The sequence below is a fragment of the Lynx rufus genome, unplaced genomic scaffold, assembly GCF_022079265.1.
Source record: "Lynx rufus isolate CCGP_SWC_20201006 ecotype Redwood Valley unplaced genomic scaffold, mLynRuf1.p SCAF_2, whole genome shotgun sequence".
Lineage (NCBI taxonomy): Eukaryota > Metazoa > Chordata > Mammalia > Carnivora > Felidae > Lynx > Lynx rufus.
Window position 1 is genome coordinate 163,115,651 of NW_025814834.1, and position 23,473 is coordinate 163,139,123.

At 35.7% G+C, this 23,473-nt stretch overlaps 1 protein-coding gene across 1 annotated transcript in view; it reads left to right on the plus strand.

Annotated features, from left to right (window-relative positions):
* NEGR1 (neuronal growth regulator 1) overlaps positions 1-23,473 on the plus strand; it is an 844,861-nt gene that overhangs the window by 488,763 nt on the left and 332,625 nt on the right. Inside the window, exon 3 of the mRNA XM_047084322.1 lies at positions 12,304-12,429. Coding sequence (XP_046940278.1) covers positions 12,304-12,429 — 126 coding nt within the window. The remainder of the gene's footprint in view (positions 1-12,303; positions 12,430-23,473) is intronic.

Consider the following 23,473-nt stretch of genomic DNA (forward strand, 5'->3'; position numbering starts at 1 on the left):
CCCCACTCATGCTCTCTCTCTAAAAAAAAATAGTGAAAGAAAGAAAGGCACCAGATTTCAGTATTTTTATATAGATCATCTCTATTACTTTGTTATGACTATTACCTGTGAATACTTTCTGTATAAATGCTCATTAGACTAACACCCAGATACAAGACAATTTGTAACGTTTAATACACTTGATGAAAGTCAACTAATTAAAGAGAGAAAACTTCTATTCAATGCCAAGAAATTATGGGTATTTGAAATTTCCAGAGTTTTGTGATTCATATTTAAATGTAAGTCCCAGAAGCTAGCCCCAGTATAAAACAAGTTCTGGCAAGAGACTGACTTTTTTTCCAATGAATAATTTAAAATGCAACTTTTTTCCATGTGAACTATCTTATATCTTGGCAGTAGGCATAGTATTTCAATAATTTATACAATTTTGAATATAATATAGTTAATGCCATAAAAGCAATTTCTTTGATATTGAATTATAAGAGAATGCACTTAGGCCACTGTGACTAATGATCTAGGGGCCCGCAACATGGCAAATTACCTTTTAGCCCAATTTTAGAAAGAATCTGTGCTTGTAACCATAGGATTGTACTGAGATCTCCTGGTTTATATTTGCATACAAACACTTGGTTGTTATATTTCAAAAGCATAAATAAAGCAATATCATACAGAAAAGTAGTTAAAGAAGCATGATGATTTAAAAAATGTAGATGAAAATTATTTTGGTGGGAGTAGAATATTAATAGGAAACATGGTTTTATTATTTGAATTTCTAAATAAAACCTATTCTCAGAAGATTTCCTAAGGCAAGACTATAGTCATCCTGCAGATCTAATCATGGTTATTCAATGACAGGTGAGCAACTGCACATTCGTGTGATAACCTACAGCTTTTATGAGAAACCAAGCAATGTCATGTGAAAATGGATTCCTTGGGTCTTCTGAGGAAAATGAATAGGCTCAAGGCTTGCCAGGGTGTAAGGCGGAGATAACAAGATTGTAACTCCATAACTGAGCAACACATTGGGCCTGTAGTATACGGTCAGGATTGTGTATGTATATAACTCCAAGGTACTGTTTACTTTCATAGACCATGTAGATTTCTATATTGTGACAATTTTCCAGCATGTGATGACCAAGAGTCTTCAATAAGTGTCAAATATTTCTAATTGCCATTATGGTGCCATTTGAGTTGATGCCAGGAGACGTTAACAGATATTTTGATGAGTGTATATGGTACAAAAAAAAAAAAGGAAAAATTCATATCTAAAGATCTGTCAAGGCTGGGCTTCCATTTTCTAAATGGAAATTTTCAGCGATCATTGCCCTCTTCAGACTGGTGCTCCCACCAGGCCCTATCACTCATAATGTAAAGGTGCACATTTTCTCTTGACCTACATCACTCACTTATACTTTAGATATCTTAGTTTTTATTAAAAGTAATCAGGGATTTAATTCTCATGGCAAGTTTTCCCACCTATTTTTGGAGTCTCCATTTTGTTCCATCGTCTATCACAATGCTAATTCCACACTGTCTTTGCTGTAGCTTTATGATAGTAAGTCTTTTTTTTTTAATTTTTTTTATTCTTTATTTTTTGAGAGAGAGACAGCAAGACAGAGTGGGAGTGGGGGAGGAACAGTAAGAGAAGGAAACACAGAATCTGAAGTGAGATCCAACCTCTGAGCTATCAGCACAGAGCCCAATGCGGGGCTTGAACTAACAAATCACAAGATCATGACCTGAGCCGAAGTCGGACATTTAACCGACTGAGCCACCCAGGTGCCCTTATGATAGTACATCTTAAAGTCAGATAGTGTAAGTCTTCCAACTTTCATTATTTTTTTCAAACCATGCCTGAACTTGGCAATTTTAAACAACTACAATTAAATATTTTACTCATGATACTGTTATTTGAACACAATATTTGGAGTTTTATAAAGATGACTGAAAGAGTTAAGAGCCTAGAAGAGTTAGGGTGCTTCTTAGGCTCCCTTTTTGTTTCTGTTGTCTCAAAACTTCTCCATTTGGGGTCCATGTGTAGGGTCTACATTTGTTCTATCCACCATGGTGGCCCCAAAGCAGTCAGCCTAATTATATGGCAACTTGGACCTGGAAAAGCAAGTGTTCTTAGACAACAGGACAGAAAACAAATGGTACTTTATGATCCAGTCTCAGAAGTCACATAGCATTACTTCCTCCCCAAATCTATTATTTGAGGTGGCCAGAAACTTACTTACTCAAATTAATTGTGAAGGTACTACTAAGACCTCATTCATGATGGAAGAAAAAGAATTGGGGCCATGTTATAAAACTGCCATATAAGTCAATTAACAAAAAGGCAGGTGAGTTGGTGGAAAAAGAAAGTGGGGACTGGACATGTAGAACTCTGCCCCATGACAGATCCCATCCCTGGCAACCACAACAAAAAAGTCATTAAATTCTCAGTACATTACTCATAGTAGATGCCCAGCAAATATTAACCTTTGCTGTAGGTATCCTTTTGTTAGACATGTTTCCAATAAGGAAAGAGAACCACAATGTCCATTTTTGAATCCTTCTCCAACTACTTTCTAGCTCAGTTTCTAGAAGATGTGTCACTTAGAGAAGGGAGCACTATTTTCTGCCAAGGCTTAACACAATTTCCTTGGTGAGCTTTTTGGACCACATGGAAATCTCTGGGACCTATGTGAAAGTACATGCATAAAAAGTCTGAAATGAAATATATGAAATTATTAATAGTGATTTTCTCTGAATTGTGAGACTGTATTACAATGAATGACTCAAAGCATTGACAGCCATTTGTTTATAACTTACCAAAGGAGGATTTTAGAAGCTTCAGCCTCCTAAGTGATTTTGAGTTTTTCCCCTCATTCTTTATATATTTTTCTACATTTTTTTCCAATAGATGTGTACTACCTTCATAATCAGAAAAAAATATTTTATTCAAAGAACAACGACACCAAAGCACTTCAGAGAAGGAATTATTTTTCTGATTGCACTGAAATGACACATCTCCTCTACACGTACAAAAAACCAGCATAGCAGCCTTTAGATATAAAAATCTGCTAACACATTTGTAAAAATCTCAGCCTAACAAGGAAAACTCATATTGAGCCGGAACAGGCTTACCTCCTGAAATCAGGAGCCAGGTGTTACATTATAACTCTATGAGTCCAAGGGTAGACATTGGACTTCCCTGTGTTTCAAAAACACTAAAACATGCTTTTAGCTATGGGAAATATTTGCTAAGAAGGCAGCTGGGTTCTAGTATGGCACAGCTGGGCTGTTGCCTCTGGTTTATGTGGAGAATAATTCAGCACTGAGGATGAGGCAAGAAAAGTTCACCCAGGCCGTTCTAGAGGGCATTTGCTGGCACATTTTCAAACAGAGCAGTGGAGCTGGCCACCAGGATTATGGGAATAGTGACTATACTGAAAGAAGTAACCTACTTTCCTTAAAATTCCTGGAAGGGGTATCATTTGCTCTCTGGGTTGGAATTTTTTAAAGTCCTTAAAGTATACTGACAAATTGTTTCCAAGGAAAAGCTAATTACTTATTCTTAATAAAAGGTTACCATCACTGCAGGTTTAAAGATTTGGACTTGGCTCCTTAAGAATTCTGCTTCTCTAGGTATGGACCCCTACATTTGTGTGCTCTGAGGAATTTCAGTTGTGATGTTCTCCCTATGTGTTTTGTAACCGTCCTCTACTGGGGGAAGGGTGAATTAAGCAGGCATTGTAGATTCCCTGTGATATACAACACTGCTGTAAGTGTGCTCCAGCCTTCCCGCTGCTGCTGCCTGAGGGGGTAGCTGCTATTATGGTCCTGATTTTAAGCAGTATTTTATATCTTTGAACCATCCAAGTAAGTGAAGCTGAAGCTCGCCTGAGGTACAGCAGGGATTTGAACTCTGGTGTATAAACACTCATGTGTGGAGGCCAGCTATTGATCCTCTAGCCAAAATGAAGCAAAAATAAAACCTTTACAGTCCAAAATATTGAAACTCTTGTATAACAATGTGGTATTATTTGCCTTCACGATGTTTATATAGCAGGTGAGAAAGTGGCCATCAATCCAAAATTTAAAAATTGTTAAATAAATGTTAAGCTACTAAAACCTAACCTTTCTAAATCAGTACCTTTTATTCTTTTTATCACATTTTAATCCTCATGTGTGCTAATCCTTCATAATATAACCTATATACATGTAAGAAATATATATTTGTTTTCCATGGGAAACCTATTTAGCAAATACACCATTCTTCAATGAGAAAATCCATCTTAAAATTTAGAGATTACTTGCCTCTTTCTCTCATCCCTCTGATGCACACCCCATGCATTTGGCAGTCAAAGTAAGATGGAGAAAATGAGAAGAGAAAGAGAAGCTATTTCCACTTTGATTTTTCAATAACTCCATGTCCTATGAGGTTTGTTCCTCTCACATGTTCATTTTCTTCTCTCCATTGTGGATTGTCTTGTTCACTGCTATGCAGAACCAATTCTGGATTTTCCCAAAAGAAAATTACACAGTGTGGAAGAGTTTCCCATAGCATCTTTCTACCTTTGCTATGGTGCCCTCACTACACCCACCTTGCTGCTGTCAGGAAGTTTGAAAATAAATGCAAGCTATTAAGGAATCATCTCTTCTAAGGGTAGTTACATTTTAATTTTAGGCCCTTGAAGGCAAATAACTACTCTGAGGATCTGGAGGAAGGCCTATATAATTACAATGGAGACTTTAAATGTAGGTGAGAATAGTTCATGGAGAGATCTTTCTGTTTTCCCATAAAGCAGATAGATTTTGGAACTCACTCTACACCTTTTGGTCTAGAATCTCCTGAACTAGCTCTCACCACCCCAAGATTGTAAAACACTCATCAGATTATCTTAATGATTAACTGGGTGCAGGAGACTAATGTTTTTAACCCACAAAGTCCACTCAAATGCCATCTGTTTCATAAAGCCTTGTCTAATATCAGTACCCCCTCCAATTCTGACTCCATAGGTAGAGTTAGATTTACTACTCAGGGTTCCCAAAACAACTTATATTACAAAATCCACTTTGTAGGATTTATGACTCCATATTATAGTTAATAGTGTTAGGTTTTTCTAACTCTTTAGACATAGACTTAAGATTAGTCTCCCTAATCAGTAAATGTGGAATGGATGGATGGATGAATGGCTTAACGTAGGTCTCTGCCAATTTTACTATTTTATATAGTGACCTCCTGAAGGGCAAAGCCAGTTGAGAAAAACGTGGACATAGGTTTTCTAGAAAAGGAAAAACACTAAGCTAAGCAAAATGATTCAAAGTTTGAACCAAATTCTGAAAGATACATCTTTTCTCAGACATATTCTTTGCCCCCCAAAGTAGTACTGGCATATTCCATCCGTAGGTATTCACAAATCTGGCAAGTTTGCATTTACAAGTCACACTTGGGTTATTTTTTCCTCCTATCACTATCTGAGTGATGGAATGAGGGGAGAAGCCATAGAAATCTCTGAAATGTCATAAACTATAAAAAGTCAGCTATAGTCTATGAGCCGGAGAAAACAATGTTGCTAGTTAGATGCAAGCCAGGAAACCATCAGGCACCCACAAGCAAACCAATTTAGAGGAAAAAAATCCTGAAACAATTTCTTCTTCTCTCAGTTTGAGAACAGCACCTTTTCCAGGAGGTTTGTTATGTAACGTAGCTCTGCTTTCACTTTCTGGGGGCTGGCCAAGACTGAAAAGGGAAGTGCCAGCCTAGGGAAAGGAAGACTGTTCTTTTGATGCTGCCAGCCATTACCAGAGATGGGAGTGCAAAAAAGCGCCAATTCTCTGAAGATTTATAGTTATGTCTAGCTTGTTGATTCAAGCGGTTTGGAAAATCTTCAGAGATATAGCTTATTCAAACTAACTTAGACTCCGAATCTATGGAGAAGGGAAAAAAAGGCAGAAATAATATGTATACACTCTTAGGGTCAAATCCTTTTGACCCCAAATTTACATAGCTTTTTAAGTAAAACAAAAAAACAAACAAACAAACAAAAAAAAACAACTCTAATCAACATATACAGTACTAAGATGTGACAGCCTATTCTGTTGGGTATAAATATATATGATTATTGCCATATCATACACATTTTACCTGGCATAAACTATGGTAGGCAGTGACATAGGAAAATACTGTGTTTTTAAAAGAATATTGAATCCCCCGAATTGGAGAATCCTTGAAAAAAGTCACAGAGGACTCTTGACACTATAATTATATTTTCACTATATTCTCACATATTTATATTACATCATTCTCGCAGTGGTATAAAATTCTATGGGAAATATTCATTACAAAGTCAAAGAAATGTTAGCTCAACCATAAAAGAACAAGAAAACAAATATTTGTTGAATATTTTCCATGTGTCAGGACTTTTTCTAGGTGTTGGTGATAGGCTGTTGCATAAACTAGATTCCTACCCAAGGTCTTTACTTCTGTTCTATGAGAAGAAGAGGTAATTAACAGTGAAGTAAATATCAATGATACTGACAGATATAAGAGATGCTATAACAAAGAAACTATAAGAGGAGTGAGGAAGGACAGAGGGTTGTGGGTACAAGCTGTTATTTCAATAAGACACATGCCCAGAAAAATCTATCTGGCTTTGAGATGATCAAAGCCATCAGTGATACAATGGTTTAAGGTAAAATTCTAACCCTTTAACATTCACTTGAAATTTTCACTCAGTGTTTCTTCTTTGTAGGAAGTTTTGTGGGTGGAAGAAGTCACTGTGAAGAAAGTTAAGTCAAGCAAGACACCAGAGACATAGAATAACTTTTATTTTTATTTATTGTTTGGCCTAGTGAACATATTTGTAGAACAGATCTGGTGACCGTGTGCATAATCCAAATAGTAGATATATGGAAGCTTTTAAATGATTTTAGGAATAGCTTCAGAGAATGATGTGAAGAGTGCACTTGCCTATAAAACACTGCTGTGATTTTTACACCCTGAGGAAACAAGTGGGTTTTATGCCAAGAATATTGTGGTTATGGTAAATACTGAACTGATGTTTCCTTCAATAATCTGTGAATGTTTGGGGCCAGATTAAGTACATACTTCATCCATTTTTTTTTATCCCTGTAAATTCAAAGAAGACTTCCACATGGATTTGTATGTGCTGTGGTCTTTCATTGACTCTCACAACTTAAGAACTTGATGGGCCATTTAATTGATTCTAGTGAGCCAACACAACTTTCCCAATCCAAATAGTCACTGTCTTGCACTTACAGTTAAGATAATCATCAAATATATCATCTAAGGTTTTCAGTGTTATGTGTGACCCAGCCTCACATCTCACAGAACTTGGTATGGGTGTGAACTCTGTTGTGTTTATTACTTCTCAAAGTCATCTGCACATTTAATATGATAAAACACTGGGCTCATATGATTCAAATGATTCATATGAATCATAGTCTCATAGTCATCCTTATGTTGACTTCTCAAATTTTTATTGGTTATGTTCCAGACTACAAGATGGATTCTTAGAAGAAATTGAAGTTAACTCTGTGAAGGCTGCTCATTAAACAAACAAGTGAAAGACTTATTTTATTTATATGTAGATAAAAATGGGTGTACTTTAAAAACAAAAAACAGATGAAGCCACTCACAAACTCAGTTGCACATGATGATGCAAATGGTGCAGGATAATCCCAAATGGCTGGCCCTGTAGAAATCATTAGTTTTTGGTTTGGATATATATTCTACAATTTTCCTTACTGATACTGCTCCATACCCTGCCTGAGGACACTGTGATAGATGGCTGAACTGAGAGAAGGCAGTCGGGGCAGGTCAGACTGCACATTTTTTAGTGAAAGTGAAACTAAACAGAAATTTAAATTACCTTTAGTAAATTGAAATCAAGAGATTCACCTAAATATGCATTATCCCCTCACCATGGTGAGGCGAATAGGAGTTGAGGACACAGTACTAGGTAGTAGTTGAATTTGAGGCCTACAAGTAATTAAAGGCAAAGCAGATGATCAATTTGAGGATCCAAGAGTTACTCCCTTAAATGTATATGGGAATTTCAAAAAACACTCCATCCTGACACAATCTTTTTTTTTTTTTTTAATTTTTTTTTTCAACGTTTATTTATTATTGGGACAGAGAGAGACAGAGCATGAACGGGGGAGGGGCAGAGAGAGAGGGAGACACAGAATTGGAAACAGGCTCCAGGCTCTGAGCCATCAGCCCAGAGCCCGACGCGGGGCTCGAACCCTCGGACTGCGAGATCGTGACCTGGCTGAAGTCGGACGCTTAACCGACTGCGCCACCCAGGCGCCCCCTGACACAATCTTCCAACCTCTGTTGTTTAGAAAGTTTCCAATGTTCTTCAATTCTGTAACTGGTGACATAGAACAATTAATTATGAACACAGTTGCAAAGTCATAAGAATCCCCAATAAGGGTCCCCTTAGGAGAGAGATATTCTGTGATTCAGTATGAAATCTATAACTTCATTGTTTTTACTTATGGTATCGTGATGATAACAGTGATGATAATGTTATAATAATTTCTTCCTATGAATTAAACAAGTTTACATTTAGATGACTAATTTATTCCTTTATTATTCTGCTCTAGGTCATAAACATGTGCACAGCAACTCAAAATGTTACTAAAATCTGTACTTACTTAGTGATTTAAAAATTGTTGAATTGATTGAACACTTATGCACCTTTTCAGACAAATGATTTTTCAGATCAATTTCTAAATGAAAAGAGTTTGAGAGAGTTTAAGATAAGGCATATGGAAAAGGAACATACACCTAGAATAATAAGATATTTTAACTCTCCTCATTGTTCTGTTTTTCTATGCAAGTGCATAGTATATTGGAAATACTATAGACATGCTGCTTTGTCACTCACAGAGCTCAACAGAGTCCTCCCGACCTGTGTGCATGCATGATTTATACACAAACTATAACCCAGGGACACCCATCAGAACTGAATGATCTTAAGATGCCTGAGGCATTACCATTCTTCCCTGCTCTTGTTACCCAAAGTAAAAGCATCTTTTTTTCTCTTCTGTTTTCTCCTAGCATGATGCTGCCTCAGATCATCCCAAGTCCTTTCCCAGTACCATACCTTATTCTAGATGCAGAGCTAACAATACCTCTATTTCTGTCGTCCTACATTGAGGCCATTAATAGTTTTTCTCTATTATAAATAGTACCACACTGAATAACTTTGTGCATAAACTATCCTACATGGTTCTCTTTAAAGGACACCAACATAAAACTAATGTCTGCTGATTTGGTCGCACAAGGCATACCTATTAGACATGTGTTACTCATGTAAAATGGGAAAGGAAAACATGGAAAATATTTGTCTTCTCTTCATTACTTACCTAATTGCCTCCTTCTTTTAATTTTAAGTTCCTTGAGGGCAAGGATTATGCCTTGAAAATTTTGCATTTCCTGTGAGTCCAGAATTATTCCCTCCACAATACTCAGCAAAAGTTTGCAGTCTTGAACCGAATATAAAATGGCTTTGAACAGTCAGCAAAGCAACACCTGTTTTTGCCTCCACGAGCCACAGTGCATGTGAAGGATTTCATTGGCCCTCTTCACACACAGCATCTGCTGCCAACAGGTGATGCATTCTAGGGAGAAGAGCCTTGCCAGAGGGATTTTCCTTTACTAACATCCTCTTTCCAGATGTTTCTTCCCTGTAACGTATCCTGACTTATGAGGCCCCGGGAGGCAATTGCCATCACTGAGATGACATGTCACACCTGGAATTCAACACTCGTCCCCACCACACAATTTCCCAAAGTTAAATGTCAAATCTAAGTTTATTGCTAAGGGACTTAGTTGTTTCTCTGTGAAGCCAAATAGTGTGCTTAATATTAGTTTACCACTCATGTTTACCACTTTAAATATAGGTAGACATGTAAAGAGTAAACTAACTCTTAAGATCAGATAGAATTGACAAAATAATATACAGGATAGAATTCATGGTCTTGTGGCATTCCATCATTTTTCTTAAATATACATACCTTTGCCCAAAATTGAGTCAGTTATATGCTTGGAATACGTCGATAAACTTGACTGATCTCTATGTACTGTCTCCTGTATGAAGGAGGAAAGTACTATATAACTTTTGTTTAAATAGTGGCCATTAGCGTGTATGTAATTGTGTGTGTATTTATATATGTACATATGTACACACGTATTTCATAGTTTACTATTTCAAACCTGCACCTACATCCGTATATCCAGATGATGGTTTTGTTTAATTTAAGTTGATTCTTATTAGTTCTCCTATTCACCAATGAGTCATGCATACTTTTTTCTACTTTCCTCCAAGGGTATCTTAATGTCTTTTATTTCTGTTCTGTTTCAGTTAAGCTAAAAAGAGTCTTCGGTTTGGAATGATTCTTATTTTTTTTATTTTTATTTTTGCCTGGGAAAACTCACTGAAGAGTTTAACGATAATTTGTTTTAAATGCCAATTAAAGCATGTCATTTAGAAACAGTTACAATGGTATATTAGTTAGGAATAAGCTTTTTCCTAAATCTTAGCTACAGTTATATATAATCAAATACTTTATATTTATAATCAAATCATTCTAGGGGTTTTTTGGTAATGGAATATTGGTTTTATTAAAAAAAAAATCTAAGATGATATTCAAAGTATAGATGATTTAATTTATCCCTGTGACAAATTTTAATTACCTTCTTAAAAATAGCTGTGAAAACATATCTTTTGCATAAAGAAAGCCTAAGAATGGAACAATTAAAAAAATTCCAGTAAAAGGCTTATTTGTCTAAAAATTATGAAGACATCTAATTGCCAATTTTTGGTTTTTACCTGGAACTTCAACATACTATAATTTGTGTAGAGTAAACTAAAACTTATGGCACAAGCTGGTCTTACACACTGCCAAAGTGATGAGTTGGTGGAAGCACAGGAAAAGGGCAGTACTGAAATGAAATTCAAAAACCACATATGTGTCCTAGGGCATTTAATAATGATAGCTAATACTGATGCCAGGTGCTTTAGTAAGTTCTTTAAAATACAGTGGTTTATTTAATCCTCACAGCAGCTATATGGGTTTCATCTTTCACATGAAGACACTGAGGCTGAGATACAGACGTAAATTGCCCTGGATAACACAGCTGGTAGAGAACCCAGGATTCGTATCCATGGCATTTGAGGATGAAGTGAGAGACCATCTGATATTTGAAAGGATATGGACAGTTTAATTGGAAGTTCATTTAGGGATTTTCCTATCCAGCATTCCCAAAGTATATTCCATGGTCACCGGTTTTTTCAAATGCTCTTGGATGAAAGCATACATAGTCTAGTACATGAGGGGAAAAAAAAAAAAGAACATACAAACAAATGCAATAAGAACTTTTCCCCTTCATTCTTGGAGATTTACAGTAAGCATAACAAGGTTCTAAGAAATCCCAGGGTGAAGAGATCTGTTTTAACCAGCGGTTCCCAGCCTTCACTGACAAGAAGACACTTTTCAAGCCCTTAGAAATGGAGCCCCTTCAAATATAAATGGTTAGTAAGTCCACCCCTACTAATTGGCAGATTGAAAATTGAGGTCCCAAATGCTTTTGTAACCCTGAAATCTCTTTTTTTAAATGTTTATTTATTTTGAGAGAAAGAGAGAGTGCAGGTGGGCACTCACTTGCGCACAAGCAGGGCAGGGGCAGAGAGAGAGAGAGACAGGGAGAGAGAACATCCCAAGTGCCACACTGACAATGCAGGACTCAGTCCCACAAACCATGAGGTCATGACCTGAGTCAGATCTGGCAAGAGTCAGATGCTCAACCGACTGAGCCACCCAAGCACCCCTTACCTCCTAATCCTATATATGTTTTACCTCACTTAGCTTTTAAAAGAGCAACTGTTCTGCTATTTTAAGTTTCTTCCAAATTCCATTCTTATTAAATCATCTCATCAAGAAAGCCATCATTATAGTGGAGATACATAGGTGGAACAGATAGATTGGCTATATTGCAGTGTCTAATACAAGTATGCACAATAAAATTTTAATTGAAGTAAAATTCAAAAATTCAAACTTTTTTGTTATTAATTCATTTATGCTGAAGTATTCAATATCTAAAAATTGGCGAACAAATAAAACCAGCCAACAAACAGAAAACTCTAGGAGAGTCCTAACAATCCAGAGAATCTCTATTTTGAGTGGTGAACATGGGCTGTAAGTATAATATCGTGGAGTTGATCATGTTTAGTTCAATAGAATTTTACTGTATTTTGCTGACCACTGAATGTTTTGTCATTTCAGTTCCTCCGAAGATATATGACATCTCAAGCGATATGACCATCAATGAAGGAACCAATGTCACCCTTACTTGTTTGGCCACTGGGAAACCAGAGCCTTCCATTTCTTGGCGGCACATCTCACCATCAGGTAAAGCAGAAATATATCAGTGTTGTTTGAACCATTGCTCATTATTATTCTGTAACCTCGATGTTCAGAACCTAAGAGTCAACTTATATTTTTTACATATTTTTTGTGAGATAAACAGGATACGTGTTTTTATACTGAATCTTTATGCCTAAAGGCACTGTAGTTCACAGAAGTGAAATGAACGGTTTCTGTCAGAGCCCAGATTAGAATCTATGTCTCTTGGTTCTTAGTCAAGGTTATTTTCATTTTAGTGTACTGGATAATCACAGATCAATAGACATAAAGCTCAAATGGAAATATCACAAGAGAAATATCTTCATTTAAATGTGTAAGGCTTTTATTCAGTCGTCATTCACATGTTAATAGGCCAGCGTGAACTGCTAAGGTAATCAAGAGAGAATGAAATTATACAAATTATGAGGTTGCTGGGTCTAATTTCAAAATGCAGTTCAGAATCAAGGATTTGGCATTTAGAATTAAATTTTAACTGATGAGGAATCTGAAAACCCAAGACTTTAAGTAACTTGTACAAGACCACAGAGCTAGGTGAAATTAAGGGACGTAACATTTTGTATGGGTTTTGGGTGCTTCTGCTACAGTGCACGTTCTCCTAAAGACATTAAGTCAACTTTAGGAAGTTGGGTATAATCATCATCAAAACAAGGCTGTTTTCACAGCCACTCTTCACAGCATTACCATTTTGTGTAAAGATTAAATATTTGAACTATATAGCTTTGAGTTGTACCCTGGAAATAACAGTGGTACTTTTAATGGATAGGATCCCACCACATACTCGATAAGTGAAATCTGATTTTATTCGTCTTATAGTTTTGGTGGAAATAGCTCTAACAAGGCTAGTGTGATGAAACTGCTTTTAAAGAAATCAGAAAACCACCCTTCATGTAGGTGTAGAAAGAGTACAATGGCCACATCCATTTTATCTGCTAATGCTGTCCTTAGTATCACTTGTCCTTAAGTGTCTTTGAGTTTCCTCATTTATGCAGTCAGTCTAATGAGACTTACATCATATGCTAAGTATTAGCATGAATGTGAGAAAAAAATCAATAGAACAGCAGTATATACTTATATAATGTGCATTATGGCCCCTATATTATTTCTGAAGCAGGAGTGTGCTCTTGACTGCCAATACTTCACTCCTTAGAGCAGCTACAGAATCATAAAACTGGTATATGAGCACTGAATTAGTGGCAGGACTCTCTATGGGGTCTAAGTGAGACAAACCGAGGGCAAGCAGTTAGGATACAAATACTTTTATCTCAAGGTTCTCATCCACATCAGTTCAGCCAATTGTATTGCAAATCTCATAGCCTCAGTTTCCTTCAGCTAGTTTTCTACTTTCCAAAAATCAAATGATAAAAATGCTTAACTATTGTGAGACTTAAAAAAGATAATAAGCATAAATGTGCTTTAAAAAGTATAAGGTGATATGCAAATGTATGGCTGATTCTTAATCATCTTTCCGGGGATTTAAATCTGATATGGCAATATAATTTTTGTAAGAATGAAGCACATAATCTTCATCTTCATATAATTTAAGATTAATATTTTGGACTGAACTCTCCTGCTTTGCAGTGCTTGTTATTATGCATATTCTTCTTTTTAAGTGCTTAGATACATTTTGGTTTAATTAAATAGCGTGAATGTTGGTTAGTGAAGTTATTAGAATAATGATAATGGATAACATCATGAAACTGAAAGAAGACAGATTGGGTTTATAAGTTAAACTGCGCATGGATTTATTTTTCTGATCCTGCCATACAGAGCAAATGAGTAAAATTAGCATAAATATTAACTATTCTCCAATGAATAGCTAGACATGGCCGATATATTTATAAGTGCTTCCAATAATTTCAAATTATAATTTATTAATGATCTGTATTCAAATGCACAGCACTGTAGAGTTTCTGCTTTAAGTAACATGTCTTATAATTCTATTAAATTTCCCCAACTTACATACTTATACTTAAAGCAAAATCATAAACTCCATTGATCTGTCTATATTTTACCTAAGAAATATCAACATTTTGTATGCTCTCTTCTTTTGCGATATCACAAAAGAAAATGTATCTAAAAATAGTGGTCGCCACAGGAACAGATAACAGATACAGATACACTCCCTGTCTGTACTAGAAATAATGGCTGGTTTTTGCACATGTGTAATTTGTTTAGATTTTTTTTAACCAGTACTTTTGTTAATTCTTGCTGATTTGTTCATGGTCTATATCAGTTTTACAAATCAACAAAAAAAAATGGTCACAGGATGATATCTCCACAGAGCTTCTCCCTAATCCCCACCACCACCCCCCACAAAAATTAGGTTGTGGGTTCAAGCATATCACAAACATTGCCTTAACTAACTGGAGGTGTCATTCTACTTGTTACTTCAAACAACACATTGTACCTTTCACAAAAACATCGTTCTTGAGAAGTTTCTGTATATATGAGTTTCCTTAGAGTTTACGTATGTTGATGATTTCTTTCTTTCTATATTTTCTATTCTATATCTAAAAATTAATTTCAAATTCATGTAAAAATTGTTACAGAAATAATACAAACTATGCCCTACATCCTTTACTTGATGTCATCCATCATTTTTCCCAATTGCTTCAACATTTGCTGTGTGTAGAGTATATGAAAATTTATATATTTTTTCATTGAATCATTTGAAAACAATCTGCATACATCATGGCCTTTTCTTCCTAGTTATGTCAGTGTGTGTTTCTGAAGACTAAGGGTATTCTTTTATGTAACCACGATGCTGTTTTCAACTTACGTGCATTTAACATTGGTATCATACTTTTGTCCCAGTGTTATTCATATTCCAGTTTTGTCAATTGATGGAATAACGTTCTGTATAGATTTTTTTTCCCTCTAAGTATGAAATTCATGTATCTTATTTTGTTGTCACATCCCTTCAGTCCTCTTTATTCTGGGGTCTAATTCCTAATGGCATTACCAAACATTGACATTTTTCAGCACTGAATGTGCCATCCCCTTCTTTTTTAACAGGATGTGTTCTCATTTGGGGTTTGACTCATGCTTCCTCGTGATTAGGTTCTAGTCATGCCCATCTGGGACGAAACAAGTGAAGTTGTGGCCTTCTCAGGGAATGATATCCACAGGCGCAGGATATCCATCTGTCCCTCATTTGTGATGTAATTTTGATTACCTAATCAAGGTGTCTGATTTCTGCATTGCATAGTTCTCTCTCTCTCTCTCTCTCTCTCTCTCTCTCTCTCTCTACCTTTCGCCATGCTACCACTAAGCAGTATTGGAGAGATTTTAAACCCTTAAAATGCAAATATCTGTTGCTTGTTAACCTTCCCCTTAGATTTTGCATTACCAGTGATTCTTTTGTGAACTAATCTTTACTCTGATGATTACAAAATGATGATTTTTCTAGCTTGAGCAATCCTACTTTTACCAGTCAGCGCTTGGCATTCCACTGCAATCATTAACCTGACTTCCCCTATTTCTTACTTATTTATTACTTTATCTATTTATAATGGCGGAGGCTCAAGGATTCCCAACTTTTTTAAACTTTTTATATTTCATTACTGTCTTTGGTTATTTTGATTCTCCAGTTGTCCCTTATTTGGTGAGTAGAAGTCACTTCATTCTGATTCCCATGTCCTTTTGATGTGTTACCATCATTTTTTTTTTCAACACTTTGATGCTTTCTGGCATGGCAAAATATGCCAGGTTCATCTTGTATTTTAATTGCCCTATCTGTGGAATCAGAGATCCTACATTACTTCAAATAGTTGGATACGGTATACTTGGGGTTATAATAAGTATACATTGGCTTCAAATATATAACCCTGTTCACCTGTTTTATAGTAAAATTATCAGAAACTCAGACATCTAGACTATTTTCTATGATACTCTATTAACCAAAAGAACTTAAATAACTTTAGTGCAAAAAATTAACCATATTTTGTTTGGTTTTATCTAACAATCCTGGGATAGGGCCTGGAACGTAGTGTGCCTACAAAAGGTGATTACAGAATTAATGGTAAAAAGTATTTATGTCAAGCAGAACATAAGGAGGCAATTAACTGTTCGATCATGAGAAACTTAGATAGAAACTTCATGCATCTTTATTTACAAGTGATACTACTGCTTTAACTAATCTATGACTAACTTCTTATATACTTAGACATTTTCAAGGTTTTCTCAAAATTTGTAATCTAAGGTAATTCAATTTCATGTAATTTAAAGGTAAGGTAATTTAATATAATTCCTAAGGGAATTCTAATAATGAAGTTTCCTACCCACAATTTCTTAGGCATCAGACGGTGCTAGTATAGTGCAGTGGTTAAGATCATGAACTTTACATCAGTCAGAACTGGGTTTGAGACCCAGATCTTCATCTTACACACTGTAAAATATTTGACAAAACTGTTAACTCCTTTAAACTTTGCACATAACATGGCAGTACTAATTGTGCCAGAATTGTTATGAGTATTAAATGGAATAGTATAGAGTATTGAACAGAGTCGGTGACTTACAGTAAATATCATGTAGTATTAGTGGTTAATTTACTACTGAAATGTGTTTAAACTTTTGATCAAATGGAATCTCCAACCCTGTTTCTAAAATTGAGGGGCTTACTTACAACTCTTGAATGCACTTCACATAGCTGCTCTCAAATGAGGGTATCATAAAGCTAAAACTCACTTAAAACTTTTAGAGAACATTGACAAATTTACACAAGTCATCTGATTTTGAATATAAAAGCAAAATAAAATTCTTAATCATACATCATTAGATTAATAAATCTAGATCCACTCAAGAAAAAAAAACATAGGAAAAGTTAAAAGATACATTTTAAAATAATAGATTACAGATAACAAATACGAGGCATTTTGAAAGCCTCTATCAAATTTCCATTTATTATTCATTGCTGCTTATCTTAATCTTTGCTTCCTAGTTTCTTTTTATACTTTGATATCTGGAATCTCCAGAAATGTTCTCACTCTACACTGTTGGTGTTTATTAGCTGACAAAGATATTCTTTTAGCTCTAGAGCAAAATACGATCATAAACACTGGATTGTATGTCTTAAACTCTCTTTTGTCTAATTTCCATATGCCTAGTGCTGTTTGATGGAATATATCACCCTAATTATCCATAAGAGTTAAGGCTATTGCTGAACTGAAGATAAAGACTGTTTGTTCATGTCGTTTTGTCCTTTTATGTACTGGATTCCATTCATCCTTTCCCATTTGTCGGTTCTTTTTTTTTTAAGTATATTCATTTATTTTGAAAGATAGCACAAGCACAGGGAGGGGCAGAGAGAGAGTGGGAGAGCATCCCCAGCAGACTTTGCACCCTCAATGCAGAGCCTGACGCAGGGCTCCAACTGCAAGATCATGACCTGAACCAAAATCAAGGGTAAGATCCTCAATCAACTGAACCACCCAGGTGCCCCTGTGAGTTCCTTATTCCATTAAATATTCTCTCTCTCCCTCCCTCATTAACCTCTTCCCCTCTATTGACTTCATCTTGTCCACAAACTACAGTTATTCTTTTCTGAAATCAATCTCGTGACACCTTTGCTTGGGCTTATGACTGGTATCTTATTTTGTTGTTGTTTTCTGTTTGTTCCCTCTAGTTTTTCTCTGTTTTCTTTTTCCTGCCTTTCTGTGAGTTACTTGGCCATTTTTGAATTCTGCTTTGTTTTATCCATAGGGTTTTTGAGTGTGCTTCTTTGCATAAATTTAATAGTATTGTATCATATAAGCATAATTTATCATAGTCTACAGGTATCCATATTTTACTAGTTCCAGTGAAGTGTAGAAACCTTACCTACATTTATTCTCCTGCTTTTTTGATATAGTAATCTTAAATATTTCTCTACATACAGTGGTATAGTTTTTGTTTCAACTGCCAAACATATATTAGAAAACTCAAAAGAAGGGAAGTATTTTGTATTTATCTATTCTGTTATTCTTCCTTTTATTTAGAAAACTTCCTTTAGCCATGCTTTTATGGTAGGTCCACTAAAGATATTCTCTCAGAACAGACTTCATCTGAGAACATCTTGATTTTGCCTTTATTCTTAAAGGATATTTCTGCTTGGGATAGAATACTGAGTTTAATAAGACATACACTTATTTAACATTCAAGTAGCCTTAAAATAACCTTAAGACAACATTTGGAAATCATGTGGATTGACGTATAGAACCTTGGAAAACTAAAAACGAGTGTTTTCCATGCTTGCCGTAAGTATTGCTATACGTCCCCAGCTATAAAATAAATAGTATAAACTGTCCATTAGGAATATAACAGATATTGCCAAACTAAGGAATATTAAGGATTTTAAGATTGTCAAAAGAGAGCCATTTCAGGATAACAAAGTCAGTATTCATTAGACCATGGGTTAGCAAGCTAAAGCCTGTGGGCCAACTGGCTTTACTTTCTATTTCTGTAGATGAAGTTTGTTGCTGTTGTTGTTGTCATTGTTGTTGGAACATAGCCAACTTTACATATAGCCTTTGACTGCTTTCTCAGTACTACAAGGTAGAGTTGAGTAGTTGCAGTAGAAACCATATGGTCCACAAAGCCTAAACAATTTATTGTCTGTTCTTGTTTTATTATTATTATTTTATTTTTTTTTCAACGTTTGTTTATTTTTGGGACAGAGAGAGACAGAGCATGAACGGGGGAGGGGCAGAGAGAGAGGGAGACACAGAATCGGAAACAGGCTCCAGGCTCCGAGCCATCAGCCCAGAGCCTGACGCGGGGCTCAAACTCCCGGACCGCGAGATCGTGACCTGGCTGAAGTCGGACGCTTAACCGACTGCGCCACCCAGGCGCCCCTTATTATTATTATTTTAATGTTCATTTATTTTTGAGAGAGAGACAGAGAGAGAGAGAGACAGAGCACGAGCAGGAGAGGGGCAGAGAGAGAGGGAGACACAGAATCCAAAGCAGCCTCCAGGCTCTGAGCTGTCAGCACAGAGCCTGATACGGGGCTCTAACTCACAAGCCGTGAGATCATGACCTGAGCTGAAGTCGTACACGTAACCGCCTGAGCCACCCAGGAGCCCCATTGTCTGTTTTTTTAAGAGTTGGCTGACCCCTGCCTTAGATACTTTAAAAGAAGTTTAGGTTTGAAATTTTATTTCCTAGCTGTAAGACATACAGGTTTAGCACATTAAAACTTCTATAACCTTTAAAGAGAATTAAGACAGAAATGTTAATTATCAGAAAAAATAGAAAGCTATAAAAAATGAAAATTATTAACTAAAAACGATGTGTACCATTCAAATCTATTGTTTAAAATAATTCTGAAAAGAATTTGAGTCAATACAGGTACAAACCAGAAATATTACTTTCTCTTTTTTTAACACTTTTTTTTTTAATGTTTATTTATTTTTGAGACAGAGAGAGACAGAGCATGAACGGGGGAGGGTCAGAGAGAGGGAGACACAGAATCTGAAACAGGCTCCAGGCTCCGAGCTGTCAGCACAGAGCCCGACGCGGGGCTCGAACTCACAGACCGTGAGATCATGACCTGAGCCGAAGTCGGCCGCCCAACCGACTGAGCCACCCAGGCGCCCCAGAAGCTATTACTTTCTATTAGTGCTCTTGATTCTATTGTCATTCCCCTTTTGTGAAAGAAAGTCTCTGAAACACTTGAGTGCTGGGCCAACACCAAGGATGGTATGATGAAGAGGCTGTGTGTGTGATCCTCGCAAGCTGGCAGCCTGTCACCCAAACACTGTAATTCTTTAAGAGTCTTTTTTCAGGTTTGCAATCCTGACACTGCACTTTACTCTTTAATGTTAGGAAGAAAAATTTAGTAAAACCAGCAATTTATGCTGATGACATTTCAACAATATGAGATCTTCAGATTACAAGCTATGGTTCTGGTTCCATTGTAGAGTTGCACTCTATGTGGAGCGTTTGTGAATTTCCATAATGGCTTTACATAATGGATAATTATATAATGAATGAATCTACATAATGATGGCAAGTTAAACTTTTACCATAAGATTGCACACCAATAATTTATATATGCAGTTAAAAGTGCCTCTTTGTTCTGGGAGTTTTCTTTATAATTTTAACTTTCATTTGTCTGTTTCCAGAGTCCTCTCTACTTCTATTTAGTTAGTGGTGGGCTATGAGGAATATTTTGTATTCAGAACTGTTAATGCCTACTATTTGAATTTAGAAAACAAGAAAGTTTTCATTATTTTAAAACACATATAAGGCTAAACAATAAGTCTGATGATACGATGAATCAATATAAAATATAATCCACTATTCTCAGAGGAAAGTGCTTACCCATATAAAACAGAAAACATGAACCCATCAAGAATTTCAAGCATTTTATAAAGGATCTTTTTTTTTTTCTTATGGAACTTGATTTTCTGAGGAGCTGGGCATTAGGAAAACACACACACACACACACACACACACACTCCAGTTTATCTCCCTTGGGTGGACTGAATTTGGAGATAATGGTTGGTATTAGGTTATTTATGTATATTTTTTAATTTAATTTGTTTTTTAAAAATTTAAGTATAAATTGGGGCACCTGGGTGGCCCAGTTGGTTGAGCGTCTGACTTCGGCTCAGGTCTTAATCTCATGGATTGTGGGTTCAAGCCCCACATTGTGCTCTGTGCTGACAGCTCAGAGCCTGGAACCTCCTTTGGATTCAGTGTCTCCTCTCTCTCTGACACTCCCCCTGCTCATGCTGTCTTTCTCTCAAAAATATACAAACATTAAAAAAAGTAAATAATTTAAGTATTATTAACATACAATGTTATGTTAGTTTCAGATGATGTGCAATATAGTGAATGATTCAACAATTCTATACATGACTCAGTTCTCATGATAAGTGCGCTCTTTAATCCCCTTCAGCTTTTTCACCCCTGCCCCCCACGCCTCCCCTCTAGCAATTGCCAGTTTGTTCTATATATTTAAGAGTGTTGATTCTCTGTTTCTCCCCCGCCCCCGCTTTGTTCATTTGTTTCTTCAATTCCACATAGGAATGAAATGATATAATATTTCTCTTTCTCTGACTGACTTATTTTACTTAACATTTTACCCTCTATATCCATCCATTTTATTGGCAAGGTTGCATTCTTTTAGGCTGTTTATGTTTTAGGAATTAGATTTTTCTAGATTATTTTTTCAGAGTGATTTCAATGTCACCTTACATGTATTAGGAAAAGGCATTACATAACTGGTTATATTAAAACAAGTTAGGGCTTGTTTGTAATCTTAGAAAATTCAGCTTTTAATTTGGTTGTAAATTTCATGCTAATTCATGCTGAGGTGAGACTCCATGGGTAAAAATTTCACTCATAATATTAAAATAGATCCCATATGGTTCCAGAAAGATCACCAGTAGGTACTGTGAATGTATAAATGAGCCCAGTTTGGGGTGCCTGGGTGGCTTAGTTGGTTGAGCGTCCGACTTTGGCTGAGGTCATGATCTCATGGCTTGTGGGTTCGAGCCCCATATTGGGCTCTGTGCTGACAGCTTAAGGCCTAGAGCCTGCTTCTGATTCTGTGTCTCCTCTCTCTCTGCCTCTCCCCATCTTCCCCCCAACCCCCCGCTTGCACTCTGTCTCTCTCAAAAATTAACATTAAAAATAATAAAAAATAAATAAAATAAAATGAGCCCAGTTAGTACTTATATTAAGTATTAATTATTGAGCACTTAGTATGCCCCAGGCACTGTTCTAACATAGTTTAACATATGCTAACTATTTTACATGCAAAGTATTATAACCTCATAGATACATTCACGAAGAAAAAAGCATGATGTTCATTTGAACCCAGGTTGTACTGATCATTTAAACCCCAGCAGTCAGTGAAGATACAACTTGGTTTTACTTCTCATAAATGTAAAATCATGTCCATCAAGACTACATTCCTATACAAACAAGCTCTATTGAAACTTAAGTGCTGTTTCTGGCTTATTACTACAATAAGAAAAAGAAAATATGTCAATAATGATTTTTTTTTACAAATCAAGACCCAAAGTGTCATTGACAGTTATAGACATGAGCATATGGTTGGCTTGAAATAAATTATTAGAGGAGTATGATCTCCTGTGTAAAAGAATACTATACCCATTTTCGTTACTCAAAATCAATACATTGCTATTGAATTTTAATGGTAGTCCACCTTGTTTTAAAATTATACTTTTCTTGATTAACTTGACCATAATTAGATATAATCATCACTAGTGAAAATTAAAATGATTTTAGTAATCTTGGATTATAGATCAATAAAACTATGATAAACACTTTTTATTCTTTTTATGAGCTATCTCTGTATGACCTATGATTCAGGCAAATACATCTATATAGTAAGTACTCAATAAATATCTATTAAAGGATATAATATTTTAGAATACTGTAAATTCTTCACATGATTAATAAATTCATATTTGCTGATTAATGTCTTAAAAATTAATATGACTAATAATTATTTTCCTTTATAACCTTTGTGAATAGATCATTTCCCCAAAGAAATTATAGAAAAAGCTAATAACATTTTTATAATTATTAAAATCCTATTAAACAAGGCACTTATAACAATGCTAGAAAGGACATAGCTAGTACTTGTACTACTTGGTTTTAAATCCCTGTTTTGCCACTTACTACATGTGTTACACTGGGCAAATTTCTTAAGCTCTCTGTATCTCATTTTCTTCGTCTGCAAAATGGAGATAATAATAGTAATAGTAATAATAATAATATCACAGGGCTGTGATCTAAAGGGAATGCTAACAAACAAGAGTTTAAAAGAAAGCTCGGGCAAAATTAAGAGCTCCAAATTCTTGGTTACTATTATTAAAATTTCTTTTACAGTTCATCGTCAGGTAAAAGTTGCTTGAAGACAGATGATGAAAGATGGTGATGATAAATACCAATAAATGCTGTGCTCGTATGTGATAAAAATCAGATAAAAATCAGATAATGATTGCATTTCTAAACTTGTGAGATGCTTTTTTGTATTTAGTTGTCTTGTACAGAAGACAAAAAGGGATTACTT